The sequence below is a fragment of the Populus euphratica genome, unplaced genomic scaffold (assembly GCF_000495115.2).
Source record: "Populus euphratica unplaced genomic scaffold, PopEup_1.0 scaffold126.1, whole genome shotgun sequence".
Lineage (NCBI taxonomy): Eukaryota > Viridiplantae > Streptophyta > Magnoliopsida > Malpighiales > Salicaceae > Populus > Populus euphratica.
The window spans coordinates 538,663-565,941 of record NW_011500016.1 but is presented as its reverse complement, the minus strand read 5'-3'; the positions used below and the strand labels follow the sequence as shown (position 1 = coordinate 565,941).

At 33.3% G+C, this 27,279-nt stretch overlaps 2 protein-coding genes across 4 annotated transcripts; one reads left to right on the top strand and one right to left on the bottom strand.

The window, feature by feature from the left end:
- The first annotated feature begins 913 nt into the window (after window positions 1-913).
- On the top strand, window positions 914-7,099 carry LOC105141718 (DEAD box RNA helicase family protein). Its single transcript, XM_011049041.1, has 9 exons — window positions 914-1,044; window positions 1,287-1,623; window positions 1,795-1,938; window positions 2,541-2,609; window positions 3,142-3,411; window positions 3,583-3,933; window positions 4,110-4,387; window positions 5,450-5,827; window positions 6,252-7,099. The coding sequence occupies exons 2-9, from the start codon at window positions 1,300-1,302 to the stop codon at window positions 6,790-6,792; spliced, it is 2,355 nt and encodes a 784-aa protein (XP_011047343.1). The 5' UTR covers window positions 914-1,044; window positions 1,287-1,299; the 3' UTR covers window positions 6,793-7,099.
- Window positions 7,100-21,146: 14,047 nt separating this feature from the next.
- LOC105141717 (phosphoenolpyruvate/phosphate translocator 2, chloroplastic-like) lies at window positions 21,147-25,062 on the bottom strand. 3 transcript variants are annotated; one of them, XM_011049039.1, is made up of 10 exons: window positions 24,277-25,059; window positions 23,719-23,841; window positions 23,497-23,649; window positions 22,888-22,973; window positions 22,674-22,758; window positions 22,411-22,530; window positions 22,222-22,299; window positions 21,804-21,933; window positions 21,478-21,536; window positions 21,147-21,258 (listed from the first exon to the last, which is right to left on the bottom strand). In XM_011049039.1, the coding sequence occupies exons 1-10, from the start codon at window positions 24,652-24,654 to the stop codon at window positions 21,235-21,237; spliced, it is 1,236 nt and encodes a 411-aa protein (XP_011047341.1). In that variant the 5' UTR covers window positions 24,655-25,059; the 3' UTR covers window positions 21,147-21,234. The 3 variants fall into 3 exon arrangements, with proteins under 3 accessions (XP_011047341.1, XP_011047340.1, XP_011047342.1); XM_011049038.1 differs by lacking the exon at window positions 21,478-21,536 and having other exon boundaries at window positions 21,147-21,323; window positions 24,277-25,060; XM_011049040.1 differs by lacking the exons at window positions 21,478-21,536; window positions 23,497-23,649 and having other exon boundaries at window positions 21,147-21,323; window positions 24,277-25,062.
- Between the last annotated feature and the right edge of the window lie 2,217 nt (window positions 25,063-27,279).

Sequence of the window (27,279 nt, the reverse complement as noted above, 5' to 3'; positions counted from 1 at the left end):
ACACTCCTAAATGGGTCCAAAAATATAAAATTAAATAATTTTTTTTCTTTATCAACTCTAATCTAATTTTTCCAACAAGATCAAATATAAAAAAAACACCTTAATAAAACTTTTATTATTAAATGAAACCTATTAATATAAAAAACTTAATAGAACTTCTATTATTAAATCAAACTAATTAACATCAAAAACTAGTTTTTTTATTGCTAGAACATGGATAGCCAATAACTTTTTCTTATTTCTTCTGTTTTCTAACTATTTCCTTTCTCTAAACTTTGAATAAAATTAATTTGGGATGAAAACATAATTTTTTATTTTAAAAAATAAAATTTTAAAAAAATCTCAAGACATATTTTTGTAAAAATTGCGCCGGATGAATAGTAAATGAGCAGAAAAAAGGGAGCATTTCTCAACCATTTTCAATTATGGTCTCCCTATGCCCTAATGTTTTATAAATAATAAAATTAAACTCTTCTATGAAAAATCAAGCATTAACTTAATGCCAACATGTTTTTTTTTAATATAAAATGGTGAAAAAATAAAATAAAAATAGAAACAAATTACTAAGTCCAAATTTCTAGACAATAAAGTTAATATATATAAAAAAAACAGAAAAAAAAAGAGTTAAAATTACAATCCATGATATTTACTCTATAATAAAGATCACAGGAACAGTGATTCATCTACACTGTTTTTTCTTAAAAATTTAATTTAATTTATTTAATTAATTCACTCGTTTATTTATTTCATTAGTTTAGGAAAAAAGGACAACAAAGGGACTAATGTCAAGGGTTCCAAACAAGAAGGACTAAGTTATAATGGTTTGAAAACTTAGAGACCAAGAATAATAATTTACGCCAAAATAGGTAATAATATCTGCTTCGCATTGCTGCCATATTCTATAAATACACGCTCCGCGGTAGGTGCCTCCCTCTTTCGTCTCTCAACACTCCTCTCTCTAAAAAGCATCTAAAACATTCAGAGAGGGTGGGAGAGAGAAAGAACCGCAGCATTCCTCTTTTCTCTTTGCAACGACGCCGTCAGGTACTATTTTCTCTTCTATGGTCCAAAATTATTATTGTTATTTCTAATATCAGATCTGAATCTGTTTGATCTTAGAAAGTATAGAATCAAGGGTCTCTGTAACCTGTTTGATCGCTGAGAAAATACTTGTATTAAATAATTAGATCTGCCTTTTCATTTCTTTCTTTTTTCTGATTAATTTTATAGGGTTTTTTTAATTTATTTGTTTTACTCATTTAAGCTTATTGGGGTAATTATTTTAGGGTTTTGATTAAAATGGCTGCTACAGCGACTGCGTCTTCCGTGGGTCCACGGTATGCACCGGAGGACCCGACTCTCCCGAAACCATGGAGAGGTTTGGTAGATGGTAAAACCGGTTACCTTTATTTTTGGAATCCAGAGACCAATGTTACTCAGTATGAGAGGCCCACTCTGCCGAAGTCTGTTTCGTCACTACCCATTACTTCTTCTGTTCAAGTTCACCAGTCTTCTCATCGGGGGTATAATCCCTCGGTTAAGGAAGATGATAGGTATGGAAGAGCCAACAATGCTGGATCAAAACCTGATGCTGTAACCAGGAGTATTAGCAATAGTAATCAGGTATGGATTGCCATCAAAGTTACGATAATGTTGATATATGATTTCAAACCCTAAAGAATGTGAATGTGTGGTAGTAATGAATTGTCTGTTTAAGCTTTCCTGCATATAGATCCTCACCAAGATGCAATTTTGTTTTGGGGTGATCTGATGTGATGTCCTGAATTTTCTTAGAATGCAAGAGGTGCAGCAATTCAATCTGAAAATGTCCCAAATGGAACAGCCAATGGACTCTCTGCTCGGGTATATGGATCATCAGCTGGAGGAAGTGGTTTGTCTGGAGAGGCTTATCGCCGCCGCCATGAAATAACTGTCACTGTGAGTTCATGGATTTCCTTGAATGAGTTTTGTTTTGGTGCTTCTTACATGTGGTGTGCTGTTTATGCGTGGCATTTTTACCTGTCCATCTTATGGGACAGACTGTGAATCTTTGTTACTTTTTCTTGTAAATTTATGAATAAGCATGTTCTCAGGCACATTTGAACTTATTTTTATGCAAATATCTCTGATCAAGCAGCTTGTTAAATCTGAACATTGAGTTAATTTCAGATGTTCTCCATAGAACATTGCTGTGAGAATTTTGGATCAGAATCGTCATACTAATCCATTGCCAGTAATGACAGGGACCAGAACTTGCTGAATATTCCCTCTATTAGCCTAATCGCCTAATCTCTCTCTTTCTTCCCTGCTTCACTCCCCTAACACCGGACATGCTTTTTTTTTTTTAGTGGACATTCCTATAGGAATGTTTGATGTTTGCATTTAAAAATAGATTAGCCTATTTGCTACATAATTATTTTTGTGAAATTAATCTGTGAGAGCATGAGTGGTTTAGAACCTGCATGTAGTCCTTGTTTATATTAACTTTGTAGTGGTTCATTAGATAAGATGTTAAAATCTTCCCTGATAACTATTCACAGGGTGATGAAGTGCCCTCTCCTCTAACATCATTCGAAGCTACTGGCTTTCCTTCTGAGATTTTAAAAGAGGTATGCGTTTATAGTTCCTTATTCTCTATGTGTATAGAGAACCTGAGGCGTGGAGCTCTTGTAAGTTAGAAAAACCATGAAAAGTGTTTCTCATGCTAAGTTATGTGATTGATGGAGGTCCAATGTTGAGTTTCAGACTCGTTAATGCTTTTGCCCTCTGTACTTTTTGTCGCAGGTGCGATATTTGCTCCTGCGAGGAGCTAATGTCGTACGCTGTGCTGCCCTCCCTTTGGGGCCTTGCATATAATTTGGAGCGCCCTTATATGGTGGACCATTTTTTTGGGAGGGTTTTCTGAATCGCCCAAGTTCGTGGCTGGGACTGTCATTGGTGATGTTATAGTCTACCACATGGTCCGAACGGAAGAAGAGGCCTCCTCCTGCTCGAGCTTGCATCAGCAAGCATTTGCCGACTGCATAGGGGGGATGATGCTTCTTCTGCCATTCGCCACTCTATAAGTCCAAAGAAAATCGACCAGAGTCTTGAAGCCAGTACCTCAGCTTATGGGCCTTGCTGGGTTTTTGCTTTTTCCAGGTACTCAATGCAGGGTTTTCTGCCCCAACTCCAATTCAGGCACAATCATGGCCGATCGCATTGCAAAGTAGAGATATAGTGGCCGTTGCCAAGACTGGTTCGGGTAAAACACTAGGTTACCTAATTCCAGGCTTTATCCATCTCAAGCGCAGCTGTAATGACCCTCGACTGGGTCCAACAGTGCTGGTACTGTCACCAACAAGAGAACTGGCAACACAGATACAAGTTGAAGCTGTGAAGTTTGGAAAGTCATCAAGATTTTCCTGCACGGTATGCTATTCATGGTTTAATATGCATGTGTTATGTAGATCTGTTCACATGTATGTGTATTTTCTGGTCCAAAATTATTTGTTAATCTATTTATTAATATACTGGAGTTTTTTCTTTATTAATGCCTTTTTGTGATGTTACTCATGTTTTCTATGATATGTTGTGTTTCAGTGCTTGTATGGAGGAGCCCCAAAGGGTCCCCAGTTAAAAGAACTAGACAGAGGAGCAGATATTGTGGTTGCCACTCCTGGTCGCTTGAATGACATTCTTGAAATGAGGAGAGTTAGCCTCAATCAGGTTAAATACCTTGTATTAGATGAGGCTGATCACATGTTGGACATGGGATTTGAACCCCAGATACGAAAGATTGTAAAGGAGGTGCCTGCTCGTCGCCAGACCCTCATGTACACAGCAACTTGGCCAAAGGAAGTTAGAAAAATTGCAGCAGATCTTCTTGTCAATCCTGTTCAGGTTAATATTGGCAACGTAGATGAGCTTGTGGCAAACAAGTCAATCACACAGGTCTGAACTCTACTTTTTCTGTTCTGATGCAGCCCAAAGTAAATTTGGACTTTCAACAAATAGATTAGATGTTTTGTCCTTTTAAACTTCCTTGCATTTCAGTGTAACTTGAGGGCAAGAGTATATTCATAAGCATTTGTTTGGTTGAATAACTTGTATGTGTTATGCTCTTTCAGTATGTTGAATTATTGGCACCCTTAGAAAAGCATAGACGGTTAGAGCAGATATTGCGGTCACAAGAATCTGGATCAAAGATTATTATTTTTTGTTCAACCAAGAAGATGTGTGACCAACTTGCTCGCAACCTAACTCGTCAATTTGGAGCTGCTGCTATTCATGGTGACAAATCTCAGAGCGAGAGGGATTATGTTCTGAGTCAGTTCCGAACTGGGAGGTCTCCAATACTTGTAGCTACTGATGTAGCTGCTCGAGGACTAGACATTAAAGATATCAGGTTAGGGACTGTCCCTATATATTGTAGCTATAATGTTTGTATTGATTACACGCCGTGTTCTTATTAATTTTTAAGTTATTTAGCTTCAGGGAAATTGTATACAATACAGTTATAATATCTTGATTTCTGATCCGGCTGCATGCTGTATTTCTTTGGGATGTCTGCAAATTTTGAAAAATTTACCTTTTTTTCTCCTAGGCTATGTTTATTTGAAAAACATTTTTAGTTTTCCATGTTTCGTGCAACTTAGGAAAACCAGTCAAAGGAATGTTTTCCAGAAATTGAAAAATTATGCTTTGTTTGGGGGGATTTGTTTTCCCCTCCACAAAGAGAAAGCATATCCAGTAGCTTGAAGAACCTGCAAAAAAATTGTATTTAAGTTATTATCATTAAAAAAGATAGTTTGTTATACCAATTTTATTATTAAAAAAAGGTAATATGAAGTCGATTTCCGGTTCATGCCACATACTGGAAAACATTGTCCAGCAGTTTTCCTATAACATAGCCAAACATCATGGATATTTTGTTTTCTCATAATAATTTCCATGGAATTTGTTTCCAAAATCAGTTGGTTTTCTGGCAAACAAAGTGAGCCTTAGTATTCCTGCATTGAATTAATCAGAAAGCAACTTAAGTTTTAATGGATATACCTGATAAATTTATGCAATGATTTGTAGAACTTTCTGAAAAAAGTGTTCGGAAAGATTTTCATTAGACGAAGCTTTGGACATCTTTATTTGCATCACTTACATAGCTAAATGAGAATTCTAGGAGTTTCAAGTCTTTATTTGGAAGTACGTGTCTTCTGCATCCCATTGTGTGCCCATTTGTGCAATGGCTACCAGTTTTTTGCTCATGCAGAAGCTTTTTATATTTCAATTCCATCACTGTCATTTGGATTTTTGATACCAACTAATGTTTGGATGATGAACTTAGAGGAGTATGTTATGAGTTGTCCACACTTCATTGATGTCATACATACTTTTTCACATTTACTGATTTTCTTGTCTGAGTTGACAAGATAAATCACTATGGTAATAATTAGTTTTGAATTTGTTTCAGAGTGGTTATCAATTATGACTTCCCTACTGGAGTGGAAGATTATGTTCATAGGATTGGGAGAACTGGGAGGGCAGGGGCCACTGGAGTGGCCTACACATTCTTTGGTGACCAGGATGCAAAGCATGCTTCAGATCTCATCAAAGTTCTGGAAGGAGCAAATCAGCAGGTCCCTCCAGAGATACGTGATATGGCTTCACGTGGTGGTGGGGGGATGGGAAGGTTTAGACGATGGGGCTCTGGCTCTGGTGGTCATGATGGGGGGCGCAGTGGACGCAGTGATTTTGGTTATGGTGGAAGAGGTAGTTGGGGAATGTCCAACTCTTCTAGCAGACCAGAAAGAGGTGGAGGCCGTGGAAATGACCATGAGTCACGGGACAGGTACATTGGCTAATTTGAATTATTCATAACTTTAAATATCTTATTTTCATTTGGGTTTCCTTGGAAGTATGAAGTGATTTTGGTTTGTTTGCACAGAAATGGGAACTTGTTGCATCCAACACAGCATTTCTTTTATTTAAGTTATTCCATTGTACTAATAATGACTGTATCATTGTTTTTTTTTTTTTTGTCTTTTGCTGTAGCCTTTTTTTTTCTCCTTTCAACTCCATGGCAATCTGTTTTTTTGCATTTAGGTTCTTCATGGTTTTAATAAATGACCTTTGCGTTTTGCTATCATAAGAAATGTTTTATGTACTTTATTTGGGTTTAAAGTTGAATTTGTGAAGATGCAAATGAATTCCAAGCTATTACTGCTGTTCCTAGTGTTGTAACGGTAGGAAATGCCTCCGATACTTGTGGGCAGGTATGATCGGGGATACGGTGATGGACATGATAAAGGCCACAATCACAATCGGAGCCCTGACAAGGGATCAGGTTGGGGTGATCGCAGTAAAGGTTGGAACCGTGATAAAAGCCGTAGTCGGAGCCCGGACAGGCATGACAGGGCTCCACCAGTGCGCAGTTTTCACCAGGCAATGATGGAAAAGGGTCGGGCTTCCATCCCTGTTCAAATTCAGCACGAGAGGTCTCGATCACCTGGTGGTGGTGGTGGTGGTGGTAGCAGTTTTCACAAGGCAATAATGGAAAGGGGTCGGGCATCCCCACCACGTCAAGTCCACCGTGAGAGGTCTCGATCCCCTTATCATGGTAGTGGTGGGAGTTTCCACAAGGAAATGATCGAACAAAGTCGGTCATCCTCTTACCATGCCCTGCAGGAGCGGGGGAGATCACCGAGCAGTGGACATGATAGAGGATTTAATGCTGGGCCTCGTTCTTATGTTGGAGAAGAAGAGGAGGAAGGAATGATCCCAGCCGATGAAGATGGCATGATACCTCCTCCTTGATGATGGTTTTGCTGATGCGGTCCGTTTTGTTTTGTTTTGTACGGTTCCTTTTGGTGCAGCTGCTGAGGGCCAGAGGAATCGTAGCCATAACAAGGGGAATAAAGGTGGGTAGTTGATTTTTGGTGGATGTGCCCCTTAATTCTGAACAATGAAAAACTTTAACCGGAAGTCCCTTTCTCAGAGATTCTGTTTAAATGCATGTAACATAACAAGCTATAAATTTTATAATGTATTTTCTGTATAACTCTGCAACCATAATCCTTTTAGTTAAATCCTCTTGAGCGTTTGGTGGAAAGTATTTGAACAGCAATCCTTGATTTCTGTGTTCTTAATGTCGTCTATGTGCTTGACTAGGAATGATCAGCAGAATCATTATTAATTTCTTGCTGGAGTTTCAAAAATGAAACGCTCATTTGAGAAAATCATCTCAGTTCATGCTCTTGGATGTCCATTGTCTCCTTCCCCTCCATAATAAAATCTCTCAACTCATTCAGTTTTGTCCATGAAAAGAATCATAGTTCGTTCGAGGACTGAAATTGGTTTGTCTCAACGGATCCTTTTTCAAAAGAGCCGCCGAGGGCAATGAAAGCTAAACTTAAATGCCTTTGAAGGGCTAGAGGTAATGAAAATGTTAAAAATTACTAGTCTTCTTGAGCAGGAGTCAACATGGAGTGATAAATCCTGGCATAATTAAGCTAAAACTTAGGGCATTAACCACAGAAAAACCAAAATAGTTATATGCCTTTACATGACCAAAGATTAGGCTCACCTTTAATAAGACATTGAATGGCGAGTGATTCCAATAGAAGCTAACTAGGAAAGGCATTAAGTATTCGGTTACAGAAGGAGGTTCCTTTTGCTGTCGCCTCCCCCACAAATAGTTTTATCATTCAAACAGTTTCTTTAAAATTTATTAAAATAATATTTATTTTTAAAAAATTATTTTTAATATTAGTATATAAAAACCCATCTGAAAACACTTAAAAAATTTAATTTAAGATGAGACAAAACATTTTAAAATATAAGTACAAACGGGACTCCGGGAGCTAGAAAGACTATAAATGAGATGTAACAAGTCATGTCAAGAAAGGTCAAGTAAGCAAGCTCAGTCCTTTCTTCTTCTTTAATCAGCAAATATCAAGTAATATTAAACAAAACAATGTCTCTAAGTTGATCATTTCCAATTAGCAATTATTGACTCTCTTTTCTAATGACTAAGATAATAACATTTAAGGCAAGAATTGTTAGCAAAAATTAAAAATAAATAAATAAAAATTAATGGCCGAAGGATTGTCCACGCCATATAGATGGTAAGTGCACTCACTAACTTACCATCAGGGCAAGGCCTTAAACCTCATACCAAATTGTAAGCAAATGAAATCATACATGCATGCATACATACATACATACATACGTGTGTGTTCAGACAATTGATGAATTGAACTATGATTTATTTACTTGCAAAATTATATAAACTGGATTTTAGAAGAAACGAAAGGGCCTTACATGGATGCCACGTGTCCTTCAAAGGATTTTCCTAGGATACAAACCTTATGAAGACATGGTGATTATCAATATTGCAAAACAAAATAAAACAACAAATAATCTCACAAAATAAATAAATAAATCTCACCGATAGCAATAGAAAAGGAGAGCTAAACAGTCACTAACAAGAAGAAATATTAACCCTTGAATGTAGTATCATCAAAGGCTAGAAATCAGCCAAGTGTACACCAACCCTCTCTCATTTCACCAATAAAGCCCCTAGAAATCAACACGAAACCAGCCTCCCTTCCTATTGCTCTCTCTCTCTCTCTCTCTCGTTTCTATTCTCTCTAGGGCCCTGGCTAGTGGCTACCCTCTCTACTGCATGAAGCTTAATACAATGCTGAGAGATGAATTTCCTTTCCTTTCAAGCCTTCTCTCTGAACACAACTTCAATCCAGAGGGAACTAATGACTTTTCCCTTGAAGAGGCTTTCTCTTCCAAGGGCCTTTTTTACAATTTTCACCATCTTGGCTATGGCCACCCCACCAATATCATTCCCCCCTATCTTGATCTTGATCATTTTACCACTGAAGGCTCCTCGCAGAATCCGTTTTCTGGAATTTCAGGAACATGCATTGACCTGGCTCGCCTTGATTCCTTGGCAAGTGGCTTCTCTAGTCATGATCTCAATGCTTATACACCCACAGTAGTACCTTTGTTGCCTGCAGGTTGTGGAGATAGGCTATTGCATGGCTTGCAAAGAGGACCAGTTCGGGATCATGATTATCAGAAAATATCCGGAGCTCGCTCCTTGAATCAAAAGGAGATGAAGGAGCAACGCGGGTTTGAAGAAATCGGACGGACGAGGACAGCTAACAATGGGGTATCCACAGATGAGGTCTCATGTGGGAGTACTGAAGATTCTAAGCATCACAAGCAAGTTAATCATCATAGGAAGGCCAAGAAGTTGCTACTGGGAAAAGACTCCAAGGTTCATAAGAAATCTCAAGTTATCAAAGGCCAATGGACTCCTCAAGAAGACAGGTAGATAGGATTCTCACTTTCTCTTGCTGTTTCTTTTCACTGCTTATGAATTAGGGTTCTTGCACATGTCTGCTATCTGTTATCAGTACTCGAGCTAGAAGGAACTGACTTTGTGAATCTCTAATGGTAGACTATTAGTGCAATCGGTGAAGCAGTATGGAATAAAGAAATGGTCTCAAATTGCAAAGATGCTGGAGGGCAGAGTAGGGAAGCAGTGTAGAGAGAGATGGCATAACCATTTGAGGCCAGACATCAAGGTTTCTCCGCCCTTTTCATCCATTTTCTCCCCTCTTATCTCTTGGTAGCTATAGATATGAATGTATTACCTTCCTTATACATGGCCAATTAATAGCAATATATATAACTACATTTATGCACATACTAAATTCACATAGTATATACATACTTTTCTTATAGACAAAACGCTGAATTTACCTTCGATTTTATAGAATTATCGAGAAAAAAGTTGTTATATTTATAAAATACAATCTCTCCATCTTGCTTTAAGGTCCTTGTTGTTATAGCATACAATTTCAAATTTGGTTCGCTATTAAAGTTGTGTTAACGCATTGACATGCATAGTTACTGAGTGTCATGAGTTGTCACACATAATAACTCGTCGAAGCAAATCTTACATAAAGGATAATGAGTAATGCTACTGTTACTATTACTGTTTTTTTTTTTTTTTAAATGTTGAAATTACCTTCCATTTTTGGATAAAAAAATGTTGAAATTACCTTCCATTTTTGGAGAAATAATGAGAAAAAAGGTGGTATATTTATGAAAGGCAATTCTAACGTTTTATTTTAATTATCTTGCCACCAACATCCCACGAGAATAAATCATAAAATCTCATATTTGGTCTACTAAGGAAGTAGTGACAACGCATCGACATGCATGATGACTGAGCGTCAAGCTGGATTAGAACTTACTGAAACAGATCTTATCTGGAGGATAACGAGTGATGCTCGCCACCCTTTAAAAAAAATATATATATATATATGTTAAAACCATCTTAAATTCTAGAGAATTACATAAAAAATAGGTGGTATATTAATAGAGGAATGATGCGTGATATAGCTTCGGTTTTAGTCTTTAGAACATATCTGTAATTAAGAAAATTATTATGAAACTCAACTTTAGATGACTACCCTCACATGCATGGTTAATTAGTTTCTCTACTTGCTTTGATTTCTCCATTAATTTGAATATATGTTTGTAGCTATAACCCTAGCTTGGTTCTATGCATTTGATCGATTACATGTATGTGGCCATGCTTGTGCTTGAATGAAGCTCTGTGATTTTAATTCTATCTGGACAGAAAGGCATAAACATTCCTTCCAATACTTGACATTGCTTTGTCTTCCTTCTAAGCACCACAATATGCATAATAGTACTATCATATCAATATATAATTCATCCAACATGCAGAAAGATGCATGGAGTGAGGAGGAGGATGAGCTACTAATCAAGGCCCACAAAGAGATTGGAAATAGATGGGCCGAGATTGCCAAGAGATTACCTGGAAGGACAGAGAACACCATAAAGAATCACTGGAATGCGACCAAGAGAAGGCAATTTTCAAGGCGTGAATCTGGAAAGGACATGGATTCTAAAAGCACCCTCTTGCAAAGCTACATTATGATGGTGACTTCATCCTCATCTACTCAAGAAAATAACGAGGAAGAGAAAACTGAGGACGTTAACTCCAATTCACCTAACCAAAACGAGAGCCCAGGTTCATCCAACACAGATTTGGAAATCCCAGATGGACATGACCATAACAACGATGCATCCAGGTTATCTTTTGACACAAACTTGTTTCATGATAGTTACGGGTTTATGTCCTTCCTGCAAGAGATGCCTTGCAGCTACGTGGTTGATGAGAGCAATATGGAGTTTGAGATATCGGGATTGGATAGTTTGATGAAGGGTGCTGAGGTGAAGAAGGAGATGGATTTGCTAGAGATGATCACCCAAGGAATTAGTCACTAAGCTTTTCTTCTAATTGCTGTCAGCTGCATGCGAAGAGACTTCTTCGCGAAAATCTTCATGGTCATGATTGTGTAATTAAGTTTTTCTAGCGGAATGCTTTCAATGCTTGTTTTCTTCCCTGCACCAGCAATGCTTTTAGGCTTGTTTCCCCCAACTTATTTGGAATTAGGAAAGTTCATGGACTAATTTGTAGTGGATATATGTGTTCTTATATATATATATATATATATATATATATATATATATATATATATTTCCTTTAGGTCATTTCATAAAGTTAACAAGCTTCAAATTCGTGGAATATACATGCTAAAAGTCTAAAAACCATCAGTGTAAGAAGAAGCATTCTCTCTTCACATGAATGGACAAGGATGGAGAACAAGTATGCGTTGATTCATGTCAACACATTTCATTTTATTTGGGCAATTCAAGTGGGCGGCCATACATTATACCATGGGGGGAATGTCTGACAGTTTAATAAACCCCTCGTGAAATCTAAATTACTAAAGTTGTGCGACTAGCCAGGGAAGCTAGCCAGCCCTCCGAACTATAGGTTTAAGACCAGATTTAGTGGTCTCTCCGGTTCAATACCCAAATTTTGAATTTTGATAGGTTACAAGGTCATTCAATCAATTTTTTTTAATCAAAATAATATTATTTTAATTAAAAAAATAACAAATTGTAATCAAGTTTTTGATTGAGTCTTATCAAACTAGATGGGTGACACTAAATTTTTTCTTTTTTCATTTTTTTTAACCCGGCTTGATTCTAGCCTCGATCCCGCTTGATGGGCCGGACCAGGCCGAGTTTCAAACTAGGTCATTCAAGTTAATTTTTTTAATCAAAATAATATTATTTTAATAAAAAAAGATAATAAATTGTAATTGGGTTTTTGACTGGGTCTTGTCAAATCAGTTGGGTCACATCGAGTTTTTTCTTTAACCCGGCCTAATTCTAGCCTTGGTCCTGCTCGACGGGCCGGACCGGGCCGAGTTTCAAATCTATGCTCCTAACTAAGAAATTAATAGGTTTGACCCTAGAGATATTATTTGTTATATGTCTCTATATCAGTGCAAGCTTTATAACCAAATGATTTTACATGAGGCCTCTTAAGAAATTCTATATATTCAATAATCTTATTTTTAGATATTTTTAAAATATTAATACTAGATATGATTTAAAAATATAAAACCATGCAAGTAAACATCATTGGTAATCATATATTACACTATCAGAAAATTAACAACTATAAATAGAAATATTGATGAAATTTTTTTGTTGGTAAATTACAGTGAATTTTACATACAAAATATTTTCTTGTTATATCCATCAATGAACACCAATAAAAATATTCTCTTGATATATACCAAAATAATTACAGTTGGAAAAGAATGAATTAAAACAAAACCAAAAAGTACAATGATGTGACATTCATACTGATGGTATTAATACCTTCCATAAACTCATTGATAAATTGCTCACTTCTTTTTAGCACTATTTATCATATCAATTATAAAGGGTATCGTCGATGGATTAATTCCATCAGTATTTTTTATAAAATTCTGGAACTGTTTCGCTTTTTAATTGCACTGTTAAATACTGTTCTTTACAACCAAAATCACCGACGGATTGAAAAGTTATCGATGATATTTTTAGGGTTTCTAAATTTTTTTAATTAAATTAAAATTTTAAATTAAATATTACAGATAAAATCACTGACGGATTGAAAAGTTGTCAGTGATATTTGAGGGGTTTCTAAAAATATTTGATTAAATTAAAATTTTAAATTAAATATTACAAATAAAATCACTAATGGAATGATTAAAAATATTAATATTTAATTATTTATTGATAAAACTATTAGTAAAATGCCTTAATAAAAAAGATTATAATCCCTCATTTCATAAAAATATCCTTTTTTTCCTTTTATTTTCTCCTCAACTCCTCGTCTCTTATCCTTCACGCGTAGGTATGGCTTTTCATCTCTTCTTCTTTTCTCTTCTTAGTTTTTTTTTTATTAATTAACATACTTTATGATTTTGATTTTTTTTTCTTTTCTCAGTTTTACTAGCAATTATATTAAGGTAAGATTTTTAATTTTTCTTCTTTTTTGTGTTTTTTTACATTATATTTTTTTATTTTTTTTTGTTCTTAATAATTGTATGAATGTTGTTCTAGAATTTATTTTTTCATATGAGATTAATTTTGTTGGATTTTTTTTCAATCATGTTGTTTAATTTCAATTAAATTATTTTATTTGTTGCTGGATTATTGGTTTTGAAATAGGTTTTCTAGGTTAGGTGGAAAGTTTTTTAGTTGATTTATTTGTTTGTTACTTTTTTTTTATGTTATTTATTTGTTGTAAATTTATTTGAGTTGATTTTCTTTTTCTTTTTGCCAACCAACTCGGTTTCTAAGTATTATTGAGTGTTGATTTATATTAATTTAATTATTTTTTACTATTTTTAAATAATATTTTTAAAATAATTACTAACGATATTATTGACGGATTAAGTTTGAAGTTAATATATTTCATAGAGTTAGAAAAGAATTACTATAAATGTCATTGTGCCACTATTGTATCACTAATAGCTTTGCATATGGTATTTTTATTGGTTATATGGTAAAATTTTCAAGGAAAATATTGTCGGATTAAAAGGGGTTCAAAAAATTTGATGAGTCTTTTCTGTTAGTAAATCCATTGGTAATTTTTCTACCAACATACCAAAAATTAGCAACAAGAGTTATATTAATGAAGCATTTTTATTTGTGAGTCCGTTAATAAATTTATTACTTATAGGATGAGAGTATAAATTTCAATGGAAAATTCTATCGGTATTTTTGAGAATTTTGATAGTGTTAATAAAGGGATTTACTTGTTTATAGAGTAAAATTTCTTTAAAATGTGAATGTTGAATAATAAAACTTGTTTTAGAAGGTTTATAAATAATTATATATACAATTGAAAATAATAAAAATACCTTTTCTTCACTAGATCGGGCTTTCACTTAACCTATTTTCACCACCTTATCACTATACCCTAGCTCCAATTGACCATCTTTCTTTTGTAACTTACACCTAATCTAATTTTGAGAAGTTTTCTAGTTGCAATGGAGAGTTACCAAAGACGTAAATATCTAATTTAGCTTTGTACGAGTTTTTAGAACCTTAAAATTTATTTTTGGAATCCAAGTACATAGAGTTAATTACCTTAGTTTTGTACTTAATGTTTTCAAACATAAGATAGGTTTAACCTATAGTTTTTAGATCTATTATAATTAATAAGCTTGTCAAAACTAGGAGTGAAGCTAGGATTACTGGTTAGGGGAGGCCAAAAAATATAATATTTTTTAAATTTATTATATATGAGTTGTATAAATAAAATAAAAACTGCATGATTTAGTTTTATTTAAAGAATGTATTACAAAATATATAATAATCTTTGTACTTATAAATACAAACATATAAAGTATATAAGAAACATTAACTAAAACAAAGCATTATTTATGTTTAATAAACTTTAAAATAAAATAATAAATAATAATTCTTACATATTTATTTTAATTGTGCTCATCGTTCTTTCATATAATAGAAATCATCGATTATCATATCAATTGTGAATCTTTCAGCAATTTCTTTTTCTATATAGACAATCAAATAATTTACAAGAAAATAATCCTTCATCTGATTGTGAAATCTTGTTTTAACAATCTTTATCGCTGAGAAAGCTCGTTCAGTAGTTGCTGTCGAAACAAGAATAGTCAAGATAAGCCGAATCAACCTGTCAATAAGTGGATAAATTATTGATTTTTTTGTTTCAACCAATCATTGACATAAATCTGAAATCGATGACATATTCTTTAACTTTGAATGATTGAGTACATTAGGCTCATAATGTTGCAACTGAAATCTTAAATGAATTTTTTCTTGGTCAGAAAAATCTTCAAGATAGAACTTATCAACAAGTAAACATATATCTTCAACATTGAATAATTTATAGTTATTTCTAATATCTAAAGTTGTTCTCAATTTAAGAACCTCGATCACCTGTTCATTGAATCTGTTATTTAGCTCTTGCAATTGCTTATCAATGATAACTATAAATATATCAACTCAATAGTGATGCTCAACTGTTACTGATTTTGTTTTACGATGAAATTGTCCCATACTAGAAAAACAAGCATCCACATTAGGAACATCAATATTTTGATGCTTACAAAATGATGTCACTTCTTCTAAAAGAGTTTCCCAACCATTGTCTCTTAACATTTGAATTAAAGTCTTTATACTAGTCACTAAATGCATAACATTTAAAATGTCTTAAGATTTTTGTTGCAATACTTGACAAAGCACATCAGTAATTCCTATAATATTTTTCATTATGTATAAGAAGAATGCAAAATCAAATGGCATTAACAACTTAAATGAAAAGATCGCATCACTACGTTGGGAATAAGTAGATTCATCTAAAGCAATATTTTCAAGAACCAAGCAAGTTACCCTGTACATTTTTATCAAACTACAAATTGATTTGAAATACGAACTCCATCTACTATCTCTAAGTTGTTGCAAACCACCTACTTAATTAACTTATTTATTCATTTCAATCTCACCAATATCAACTAGATGTTTAATTGTAGCTACTTAAAAAGCCTGTAATTCATCATTATGCTTACAAGAAGCACTAACAATGTTAATAATAAATATCAAATTCTGAAACAAAGTGTGAATATCAGATATTTCTCTAGCTGCATCAATAAGAGCCAATTGTAATTGAAGAGCTAAGCAATGTATATAATATGCATAAGGGCAATCATTAATGAATAAAGCTTACAAGCCATTCCACTCTCCACGTATATTACTTGCACCATCCTACCCTTGACCCCTAATATTTCAAACATCAAGATTTTGATGAGATAAAACAAAGGAAATCTTTTCCTTAAGAGTTGAAGTAGTTGTATCTTTAATATAAACTATATCCAAAAATTATTCTCGTATAAATCCACTTCTATCAACAAACCTAATAACAAGGGTCATTTGCTCTCTTCTGGATTCATCTCGAGCTTCATCAACAATTAAACAAAATCTTGCATCACCAATCTCATGATGAATTGAAGACTAAACATTTATAGCGAAGGCATGCAAAATTTCTTTTTGAATTTGATGTGAAGTGTATTTAGCATTTTATAGAGCATTACAAAAAACAAAATCTCTTATTTGTTCATTGTAAGATGCTAAAAGTTCCATCATTTCAAGAAAATTACCTTGATTTTTTTATTCTGAACGTTCATCATGCCTTCTAAAAGCACATGTTTGAAATGTGAGCTAACGAACAATATTTATTGAAGCTTTAATACGCAATTGATTATTTAGAATTTCTTGAGTAGTTTGTCTCTTAACTATCTTTTTAATATGACATGACTGATTTTTCAAATTCTTTAAGCATCTGGTAGCAAATCTGTGAGCTAAATTTAGACCTTTTCTTATATGAGTCAAAAAAGCACACCGCTCCCCATCATTAAGTTTCTTCCAACAATTGAATCATTTAACAATAAATGTGTCTGATCTTGGCTTCCCAAATGACTTACTTGAAAATAGATAGCAAGAAAAACAAAATGCAGTATTTTTCTCTGAATATTCAAGCCATGGATAACTTTTGAACTAATAAAATTAAAATTGACGAGGATTTTTTTTACTAGTCAGCAGATATTCAGACATCAAAAATTGATATGCCTTTCGAATTTCATCTTGTTGATTAACCGGGTATTTTTAAATTTAAGGATGATTGCTTGAATCTCTAATTAAATGAGCAATGTCGATTCTAGTAGGAGGTGGTTCACTAGTCAATGTAGGTTCTTCATAAACTAAAGCACATTGGGGCTGCTCAACCATAACTTCAACATTACACATTGAAGTTGATTCACTAGGCTATAAGTTATCAATATTTTTCCTCTTTTTCTAAAAAAAAAAATCAATTCTTCTTATTTTGTTCATGATTCAACCTAAAATCAAAACATATACCGTGAGAAAAAATTGATAATTTTGGTGGCTCTGCTAAAAACAAAACATAAAAAAATCCAAGCATAATCAAAACATACCTATAAAATATATCAAATTAATTAAAAAAAATCACTATAACAAGAATTCAAAAACAATTGGTAAAACTAGCAGATCCGAGAAAAAGAAGCAAAAATAGCATATATATATATATATATATCATCAAATTCTTAATAAACATCCCAAAACAAAATAAAAATAAATTTTAAATTTAGGTTATCAATAATCAATTACCTTGTTTTATTTTATGAAAAAATAAGTAATCGATGAGTTTATTATCTGCTTTAGCTTTTCCACTAGCTGTTTATATTCTTATATCTATCTTTTATTTTATGTTATGGTTTTAAAAAGTGACAGCAACTTTATATTCTTCTTTCCACATAGGGGTTAAAACAAAGCATAGCTAAACTCTTCTAATATATTTACTATGGAGAGGGCCCCCTTATTTAAAACAAAACTCATTCCTTCTTCTCACGTTTATTGTCCAGGTAATGAAACAAATTGAATGTTTTGTAGGGGCCTGAGCCCCTGCTTACCCCTTTTTAATTCTGTCAGCAATCAAAACCAATCCAATCATCCATTCAAAAAGGGAAGAGGGTCAAAGGTTACATTGTAAGGCCCAACTCACTTTTCCTTGCAGAATATTGTTTGTTTTGGACCTTTCATCCTCATGGTTTTGTTTCTGACAGCCCATAGCCTCAAAATGCATTCTACAAGGTTAGCTACCCATCACTTTAATAAGCCATGACTCTGGACACTCTTCTCTCGATATGGAATATCACATAGACATTCTATTAGAACAAAACATGGCTTCAATTCTAATCAAATATATGAATAGTATAATATTTCAAATACATGAAAAATATAATATACACACACTTAAAAAGGGGGGGAGGATGGTAGTCATTGTTCATTTTCTTTTTAATGAATTACAACAATTTTATAAATTAGTTATTATAACCAATAACAAAATGAGATGTTAGATTAGTAAAAAAAATACTTGCAAAATAATACCCTTAATCATAATTAAATTTTTAAAGTCTCTTAATAAAAGTTATAGCCATGCAACTAAATTAGCTTGTCTAAGAATTCCTTGGCTAAATGATTCGCAACATGACTCTTATTTCTAGGAACATACTTAAAAATCATAGAAAAAGCAAATTGCATGCAGTGAAAATATCATGGAATTCACCTTGTAAGCACCATGACCGCATGATATTTTCTCCTTCAATCCAAGTAATAGCATTCCAAGGATCAAACTCCATAACCCATTGATTTGAAAAGGCATAGATGCAACCAGTACTCAAAAATAGTGTTTTTTGAATGGTCAAGATCTCATCTTCATTAGAGTACTCTACATTACTAGTAGAGCAATAGAAAATATATATATATATATATATATATATATATATATATATATATATATATATATATATATATATATATATATATATATATATATATATATTCTCTTCATGGTCTCTTACAAATCTTAAAACTCCACCAATTCTTGATGGTCATAGATAGCTATTAACGAACTCGTTGACATTTCATTTTAGTATATTGGTTAAAAGAAGTATCTAGGATGAGTCACTTTTTATTTTTATCTTAAAATTAGTTCATATAAAAATACCATTTGATGAACGTAGTAAATCTAACTCATTATAAACTCTCATAATTATATTTTATTTAAATTATAATTCAATGAAAAAAGTAATACAAATCATCTCAATCTTTTTCTTTCTCATTAAAAATTAAATTATTTTGAGCATTTTAAATAGACCAAACTATACCAAAAAAGAACAAACACCACTTCTATTTCCCTAACTAATCTACCAACCAAGATTATAACATCCAAATACAATAGGATTCATAGTTTCTGTATCCTTTTTACAAAAGGGATAGATTAAATCATTGCCTTATAACATTCCTCTTCGATGTAGAAAGTTTTTTGTAGATAATTTATTAAAGATAACAAGCTATGAATGAATATCTACCTTTAGTGGGAGCACAATAGTACCATATATATAATAGAAATGATTTTTCCCTTGGCAAAATAATTGGCTTAAAAATAAAGTGCAACTCTTTACAAATAAACCCCTTTGGGTTTGGTCTCCATACCTTCATATCACTAACATTTTGGCTTAAAGAGACCCCTGATAGCAATAAATCCTTTTCCTGTACCTTTTCCTAATCCCATAGTCTTCTTCTCCATGATAAGGACCATGTCCAATTGTTGTCATTCCAGGATCCATCTTACATAAAGACTAGCAAATCCATGCATGCGAACATAATCACCTAAATATTTTGAAGTTCAAAATAAAATGTGATTTCCATTTCCTATAACCATTGATATTCTATTTTAAAGTCCAAAAAAAAAAAAAACAAAACTTCCACGCCATTGATGTTTGTACAAACACCACTTCAAATAAGGATATATAATAAAATGGAAGGTTAGACAACATAAACTTTAATAAACAAAGTTCTCTATCTATTAAAAGAATCTTGCCTTTCCAAGACCTAAAATAAGATTTAATCTAATCCATAAATGGTTTTCAAGTGAAACATAGCCTCAGATTAACTACTAGAGGAAGACCCAAGAATTTTACAGGTAAACAACTTGACTTACATCTCAAAGTTAATTTTCAACCTTATCATAGATGAAACCATTTAAGAATTATTTTAATGTTCTTAAGAACTTCCATATCATTTGGAAAAAATATCATTGTAACGTTAGTACATTGAAGTAGCATTACTTGTTGAGAAGAAATATGAACTCCTGAATATATATAGCCTGCTCGCCAATTCTTGACTAAACAAAATCACTAATCCTTCAGCAACATTGTTAAACAGAAATGGTGATATAAGATCCCCTTGCTGAATCTTCTTCTGCATCAGAAACTCATTGGATGATGAGTCATTGATGATAACATAAAGATCAGCTATTGAAATACTTTCTTGAATCCGGGAAATCCATTTGCCTTCAAAACCCAGAGAACCCATGATTCCGCAGATGAAATCCCAAGACATTGACTCTTGAAACCCCACTTTCAAGAGGAAGCCTTGAACATGATGCCTTCGCATGCTACCTATGATTTTATTAGCCAACAGAAAGCTGTTAATGATCTTCCTTCCTAAAATGAAAGCCTACTAAGTATCACTAATCACGTCATCAATGAAATATTTAATTCACGAGGATAGGTCTTGGCAATGATCTTGTATATATGTCCCATTCATAAGACTAATAGGCCTAAAATCTATGAACTTATTAATACTTTTAACCTTATGAACTAATGTGATGTATGCATTATTAATTCCTTTAAAAATCCTGCTAGTTTTTTTAAAATTTCCAAACCAGCAAAAAAAATCTCATCTCCAATAAATGGCCATGTCTTTTCATAGAAATTAAAGTTAAATTCATCCTGGAGTCTTGTAGACTTCACAACTCCACGCTACCTCTTGAACCTCCTCCAATGTCACCTCCCTCTCTAACCAAAGTAAAGACTCATTACTTAAAGTCTTAAATCTTCAACTTCTATGCAAGACCTAATAGCAAAATGACTACATAACATGTTGTCAAGGAAAAAAAATTATGATGAAGATGATTGGTTTGTTGTTATTGAAGATACGGGTTTGAGTTAAGAGCGTCTTGTAATATTTAATATAAGTGCTATGTGGTTATTAAATAAAAAATAATAGTAATCTTGTAAATAATTATATTTTTTATTGATTTTTTTAAAGTGTCAAAATATTAGACGCCGTACAAAGTATAGGATGAAACTCTGATTTTTTAGACAGCTGATAAATGTAAAACAAGCCAAATTACACGAAGCTGAGGATAATTTTTCCAAAGGAAAATCATGCACCCTTTGGCTTTGGCTTTGTCCTCGACTTCATCCGCTTTGCTCTTGAATACAACAAGGGACATACAAGGGCCATAGCAGTTCCTGCAGTTAATCAAATCACCAGCAGGTCCATGAATTAAGAAACAAGAAAAATATCTTCTAGTCGTTTACTTACTATGGAATGTGAAGGAGGGATTCTCTATCATGCGTCTTCGACTTTGCTCTTGAATACAAGAAGACTCCAGGGCTTTGTCCTCGACTTCATCCGCTTTGCTCTTGAATACAAGAAGACTCCAGCAAGGGACATAGCAGTTCCTGCAGTTAATCAGATCACCAGCAGGTCCATGAATTAAGAAACAAGAAAAACATCTTCTAGTAGTTTACTTACTATGGAATGTGAAGGAGGGATTCTCTATCATGCTATATAGCGCATTGTAGTTTAAAGGACCTCTCTCCTTGAACCAAGAAAGAAAAACTCACCAATGGAGTTTACGGGCGACACAGGAGTTTGAAAGAAGATGACCATATAGCGCATTGTAGTTTAAAGGACCTCCCTCCTAGAACCAAGAAAGAAAAACTTACCAATGGAGTTTATGGGCGACACAGGAGTTTGAAAGAAGATGACTGATGAGACTATGACCACCACACGCTTCACGCAATTTCCAACAGCATGTGTGACAGGATCTACCATCTGTAATATCATGTAGGAGACCTGCAAGGAAATCAAATAAAAATAATCAATGGCAGAGGCAGTTCAGTCGTAACTTTGGAGCTGATTCAGCCCGGATTGCGGTGAGACTACTGTAGACATTATCTATGACAGGATTTACCTCTGCTTGCTATTAGCAGATAGATTTTATTGGTTAAGGGTTGATTACCATATTTTTCATTCTTCTGTTAAACAAATACAATTCCTATAGTTGATTCCTGAGCAGTGGCTGGGATGTTGAGAGTTATGAAGCTATGATAAATAATGGATACAAAGTAGTAAGAACATCACTTGTTGATAAGAGTGGAGGCAGAATCCGGCGAGAAGAGATCTTATGCATAGCTCTTTAACATTCAACCCTTGGTTTGCCTGAAACATGAAGAAAAGAAAACATCATGCATCTTGCCGGTGGCTTTTGAAGAATCAAACTATGATAGTTTGAAGTCCAGGTTAACTAAAAACCGTATGTATAATACTCACAGCAGACTGCAGGTATGACGGAGTAAACTTAAAGCCTTCCATGAAAATAGCAGCAGGAACCAGCAGGATAAAAGAAATGATGGTTATGACAGAGAAGAGATTGACGTTGTCCAAAGTTTCCTATCAAGAACAAGGTGCTGCTGGTTACGGGCCTGATCAAATTGACCATAACAAACAATTCAAGCACTAGCAGAATTACTAGAATAAGATTAGAGAAATTAGGTTTGAAATTCTTATTCCTGCGAAGACCTCCCGCCTCTTACCTCTTTGTTAACCATCAACTTTTTGCTAAATACATTTCGTGACTGGTTAGTCACATTGGAAGCCATTGCACTACAGAAACCGATCCTGTTCATGTCAAAATAGCTAATCATTCTCAAAAGCAGGTAAAACATGGACTCGAAGATCATTTATTTTAGACAACTCTAATGCATTGAGTCTTAGCTCACCCAAAAATATATAAAATTACTTTCTTACCAATTAAAAGAGACCTCAGTCAATGATGCCAAGCCTACTCCACCTACTAGTGGCACAAGAGAGGAAAGTACCCAGAAAGCAGGCGTCTGTTCCCAGAGTGAGAAAACTAATCATTTTGTCTTACAAAATAGACTTTATAACTGTGTTGTTGTATGAAAAACAAAAAATGAAGATAATATCACGAACAAAGGCAGCTTAAAACATTTAGGGACAGCACAAACCGCTTAACCGTAAATTCCTTGCCACTGAATTAAGGAGCTTTATGCTTCTTTCTGACTACATCCCAGGGGGGTTTTATTTTCCAGGACAGCATGCACTGAGTTTCAACTGGGGAATTACTACCTCTACAGTTTCATTAATATGTATGAACTACAATTGAATGAATATCTACAGCCTTACACTTTTTGAATTTGGACGCCTATTATTCTTATGGCATTGGCAAACGAGCATTAATCTACAATTTGGGTTCCTAAACAAGGAAATTTACAGCAGCATTATAGCCCCAACGAAAATGTTTTCGAAGTTCTGCTAGACACACCTGCAACAGTACTTGTTACATCCCAAAGATCTACAGTGGTAGATTGTGAAATTCTGATCACAAATCCTTACCTCACCAAGAAACAATGCAGCAAATAACACTGTGAAAAAGGGTTCCAAAGCTTTGATTGTATGAGTGAATGAGACAGCAACCTTTCCCAGACTAACATTAGTAAGAAGGTTACCAAATGTGTGTGCTACAGCCAAAGGTAGGATGGCTAAAATCTGCGAAGAGAACGCGATAAGTGACAAAATAAAGCAATATTGATTCTTCAGTCCGATACCAGCAAGTACCTGTGGACGAGTAAGCTTCGGTCTGTTGCAGAGATTTAGTGCCCACATTATGATGATCATCACAGTCCCACAGCCAAATTGGAAAGCTGTAATTGTTGCTGGAAATGGATACACCTTCAGAACCTACAACAAAGAATAGAAAACAAATTATTTCACTCTTCTCAAATACTGGAATGGAGATGAAAGGAAAACTAGAAATATTCACCTTTCCATACATTTGCTGCATATATTATTATATTTGTGTCTTGTTCATTTCCTGAAGAAGAATATCTCTGTACTGACTAAATAGTTAATTATAAGTGATGAACCATTAAAAAATCATAATTTCGCTTCCTTAGTATCCAGTTTTGTAGCTTTGAGAGCACAGCTTTTCTTTGTAGAATTATATTAGATGATAGCACGGTGAGATAGAAAAGACGAAGTGTCACCACTTAATCAGAAAGACATACCCAAAACCATACAAGATATATAAACATCAAAAAATAAAAAAAAAAGAATGACAAATCAATTTCACGAGGTGAAATGAAATGGCATACAGAGAGAGATGTGTAAATGAACCTGCTTGTTAAAGATGTTGAAGTAGATATTCAAAAGATACCAAATTCCAAACATAGCACCTAGCTGCATTGTCCTAGCCACATCACCTGATTTCTCAAATTCACCAGTACTGTCAGGAACTGAGGCAGCCCAGACCTTGATACTGCCATATCCATGATTTCGACAGATAAATGCAGAGATTCGAGTATTGCAGCTCAAACAAGAACCTGACAGGGAAGTTTTTCGACGAGAGAAGCCATGACAGCAAATAGTATCAAGCGGTTTTAAAGAAGGGAGGTTAATACATGGGCCAAATCTGGGGCTAGATTGACAATATAAAGGTTTTTGTGGTCGAAGAACTGGGGTTGAAAGAGACAGAGGTAATGCTGTGCTCAGCATTTTGGAGTGGAAGGACAAGAGAGAAAAGGAGAGGCAGAGATTCTTAAGCGTTGCATGAATAGTACAAAGCCTTGGTTTTTGTTCTTGGCACCTTGTTTAATAGGAGTTGCATTTCAAGTTTCTACTGGAAAGTGAAGATCTAGGAACTAGCCATTGTTCAACGAATCCTTCATTTTGTAGCTTGTTATCTTAGCTAAAACTGTGAGCATCCCATCAGAGTTGATTAACAGATAAAGAAGTTAATAAATATTTGTACTAAAGTAACGCTCCCATCTGCCTGCTACTTGAAGAAATTGATTGGCTGACCGAAAGGACTCCATAAAGATCTAGAATTGGATAATGGCTTTTACAGATAGCATGTACTGACGGGCTGCTGTTACTGTCGGGCGAATCAGTGATGGGAACTAAGAGGTTGACTTAAAGAGAAGTTTTATTTATTAATGGTGGATTATTGTGGTTAGTCATTTTATAATTTTAATGGTTGTAAGCAAGAGTTTCGAAATGAATGGACGATACGAATTTCAAGTTTCACAAGTAGGGAACTTGCTGCGACAAACTTGTGGCTTTCAGTACTCCATTTTGAGACCGGCAACTATCATGGACAACGATCGTGGACCACCAGCCTTGGACAAGAGTGACATCCCACAGTCGATTTCCGGGAACTTTACTCCGACGTAGATCTTTCTTGACTATGCAGGGCAACTTAATCTTCATCTTCTTCGGAAAAAAAAGATGGAAAACTTGAATTAAATTGATAAGTTACTGTTAGATGCCATACTTAATTGAATCAAGTGGCATTTGCATCCACACGAGAGTGGATGATTTTATTATAATAATGTGATATTTAGTGGTATTATTATATTTATGTAAATATATATTTATTATTAATAAAAACTTAATTTATTTTTAATAGTTATATAGCATTATATTAGTAAATCTAGAGTAAAGATAAATTTTATGGGATAAAATGCTTTGCAAATGAAAGCACATTAAAATTGTTATAATTATGAGGTTTATATTACATCAAAATATTATTTCTAAAATATTATTGATCGATACTTTTTTAAATACTGATAATTCATTAGAGTCATAAAAACTAGTACGTATTATGCTTTTTTTATGGAAAAAATAGTTGTTTTTATAAGCCAATGTAAGTGCTTGTCATAAGATATATACGTTGAATTGCTCCGCATGAGAATTTCATGTAGAGTGATTACCTATATCTATAAAAAAAAGCTCACGTGATGGTTGTGTAAATGATCTTTAGATTTGAAATCACTAAATTATCTTATATAAAGAATATTATGTTTTAATCCTGTCACATGTTATCTTAAAAGAGGTAGTGAAATGATAAGCATTTGATATAACATGAATTATATAAAAGTACTTGAGTGATCAAGAGATGATTCATCACCCTATATGAACGAGGAAAAATATTTTATCTATTCTCAAATAGTATTGACTAAAAAATCATTAACCAAGATGGAAAAGATTTGAAAAGAGTTTGAAATCTTATTCAAATGATCGATGCTATTATATAGATAATAAACATGATTTAACATTACAAGCATACTTCATATTTTGATGTTAAATCGAAACATCATTAATAAAAAATATTAATTACAGTAAGCAACAGGTCACTGAAAAGTTAAATCAAACCACTAATAAATTTTATAATATTTGAAGAATCATGACACGTTATTAGACTATACACTTGATCTTCAAATATAAATTAATCAATTATTTAATTGATAATAAATTAAATTATTAAATTTATTTAATTCTATTTAATTAGAATTAGAATTTATATTTAAGCCAACATATTAGAAACCTAATGGGTCATACATATTAAAAACCATTAATTAAAAATTAAATTGAGATAATTTAATTAAATATAACTTTATTAAAATTTATTTTAAAAATTCAAGATTAAGAATATAATTAATATAAGGATTATATTTTTAGACTTAGAAAAATCCATGACTTGATTAAGTTAATTTCTAAAAATATCCTGAATTAATATATGGATATTATTCAGGGAGAAAATTAATATTTTTCTAATTTATAGGGTTTACAAATTTATCTATAAATAGTAAGTTATGTCTCTTATTTTTTAAGAAGCTATCTGTTAGACTGAAAAATTATAAAAATACAAATTTAAAGTTAGTATTTTAAGCATAACAATTCCTCTTTCTGAAATAGAAATATAGGAAATTTTTTAATGATGGTTTGTTTGAATTACTATTGAAGATTGGATAATTAAATAGCTTGTAATTTGCCTTTATTGTATTTCTTTCTTCTTTTTCTTTGCCTTTTCTTTTTTTCTAGGACCTTTTTTTTGTGTATTTTTTTGTCTATGTATTTATATTTTTTGAAAAAAATATTAAAAAGATCTTTATATTTTTTTCTACTTAAATAAGGATTTTTATGGTAATTTTCTTAATTTTACTTGTACCCCAATTTATTTTTCTTTTCCTCGCGTGTATAATCTCCCATTATATGATTTGGTTATTTTTCATCTTAATTATTTTTTCTTTCCTCATCACTTCACTCTCTAATATTTTTTTATTATAAAAACTTATACAAAATAAAACAAAAGTGACAATAATTATACAATGACGATAA

Coding starts and splice junctions, on each gene's coding strand:
- LOC105141718 (XM_011049041.1), top strand. CDS start 1,300: ATGGCTGCTACAGCGACTGCGTCTTCCGTGGGTCCACGGTATGCACCG. Junction 3,934..4,109: donor CAAACAAGTCAATCACACAG/GTCTGAACTCTA, acceptor ATGCTCTTTCAG/TATGTTGAATTATTGGCACC. Junction 5,828..6,251: donor GACCATGAGTCACGGGACAG/GTACATTGGCTA, acceptor ACTTGTGGGCAG/GTATGATCGGGGATACGGTG.
- LOC105141717 (XM_011049038.1), bottom strand. CDS start 24,654: ATGCTGAGCACAGCATTACCTCTGTCTCTTTCAACCCCAGTTCTTCGA. Junction 22,974..23,496: donor CTGCATTGTTTCTTGGTGAG/GTAAGGATTTGT, acceptor CTCTGGGAACAG/ACGCCTGCTTTCTGGGTACT. Junction 22,759..22,887: donor ACTGAGGTCTCTTTTAATTG/GTAAGAAAGTAA, acceptor TGACATGAACAG/GATCGGTTTCTGTAGTGCAA.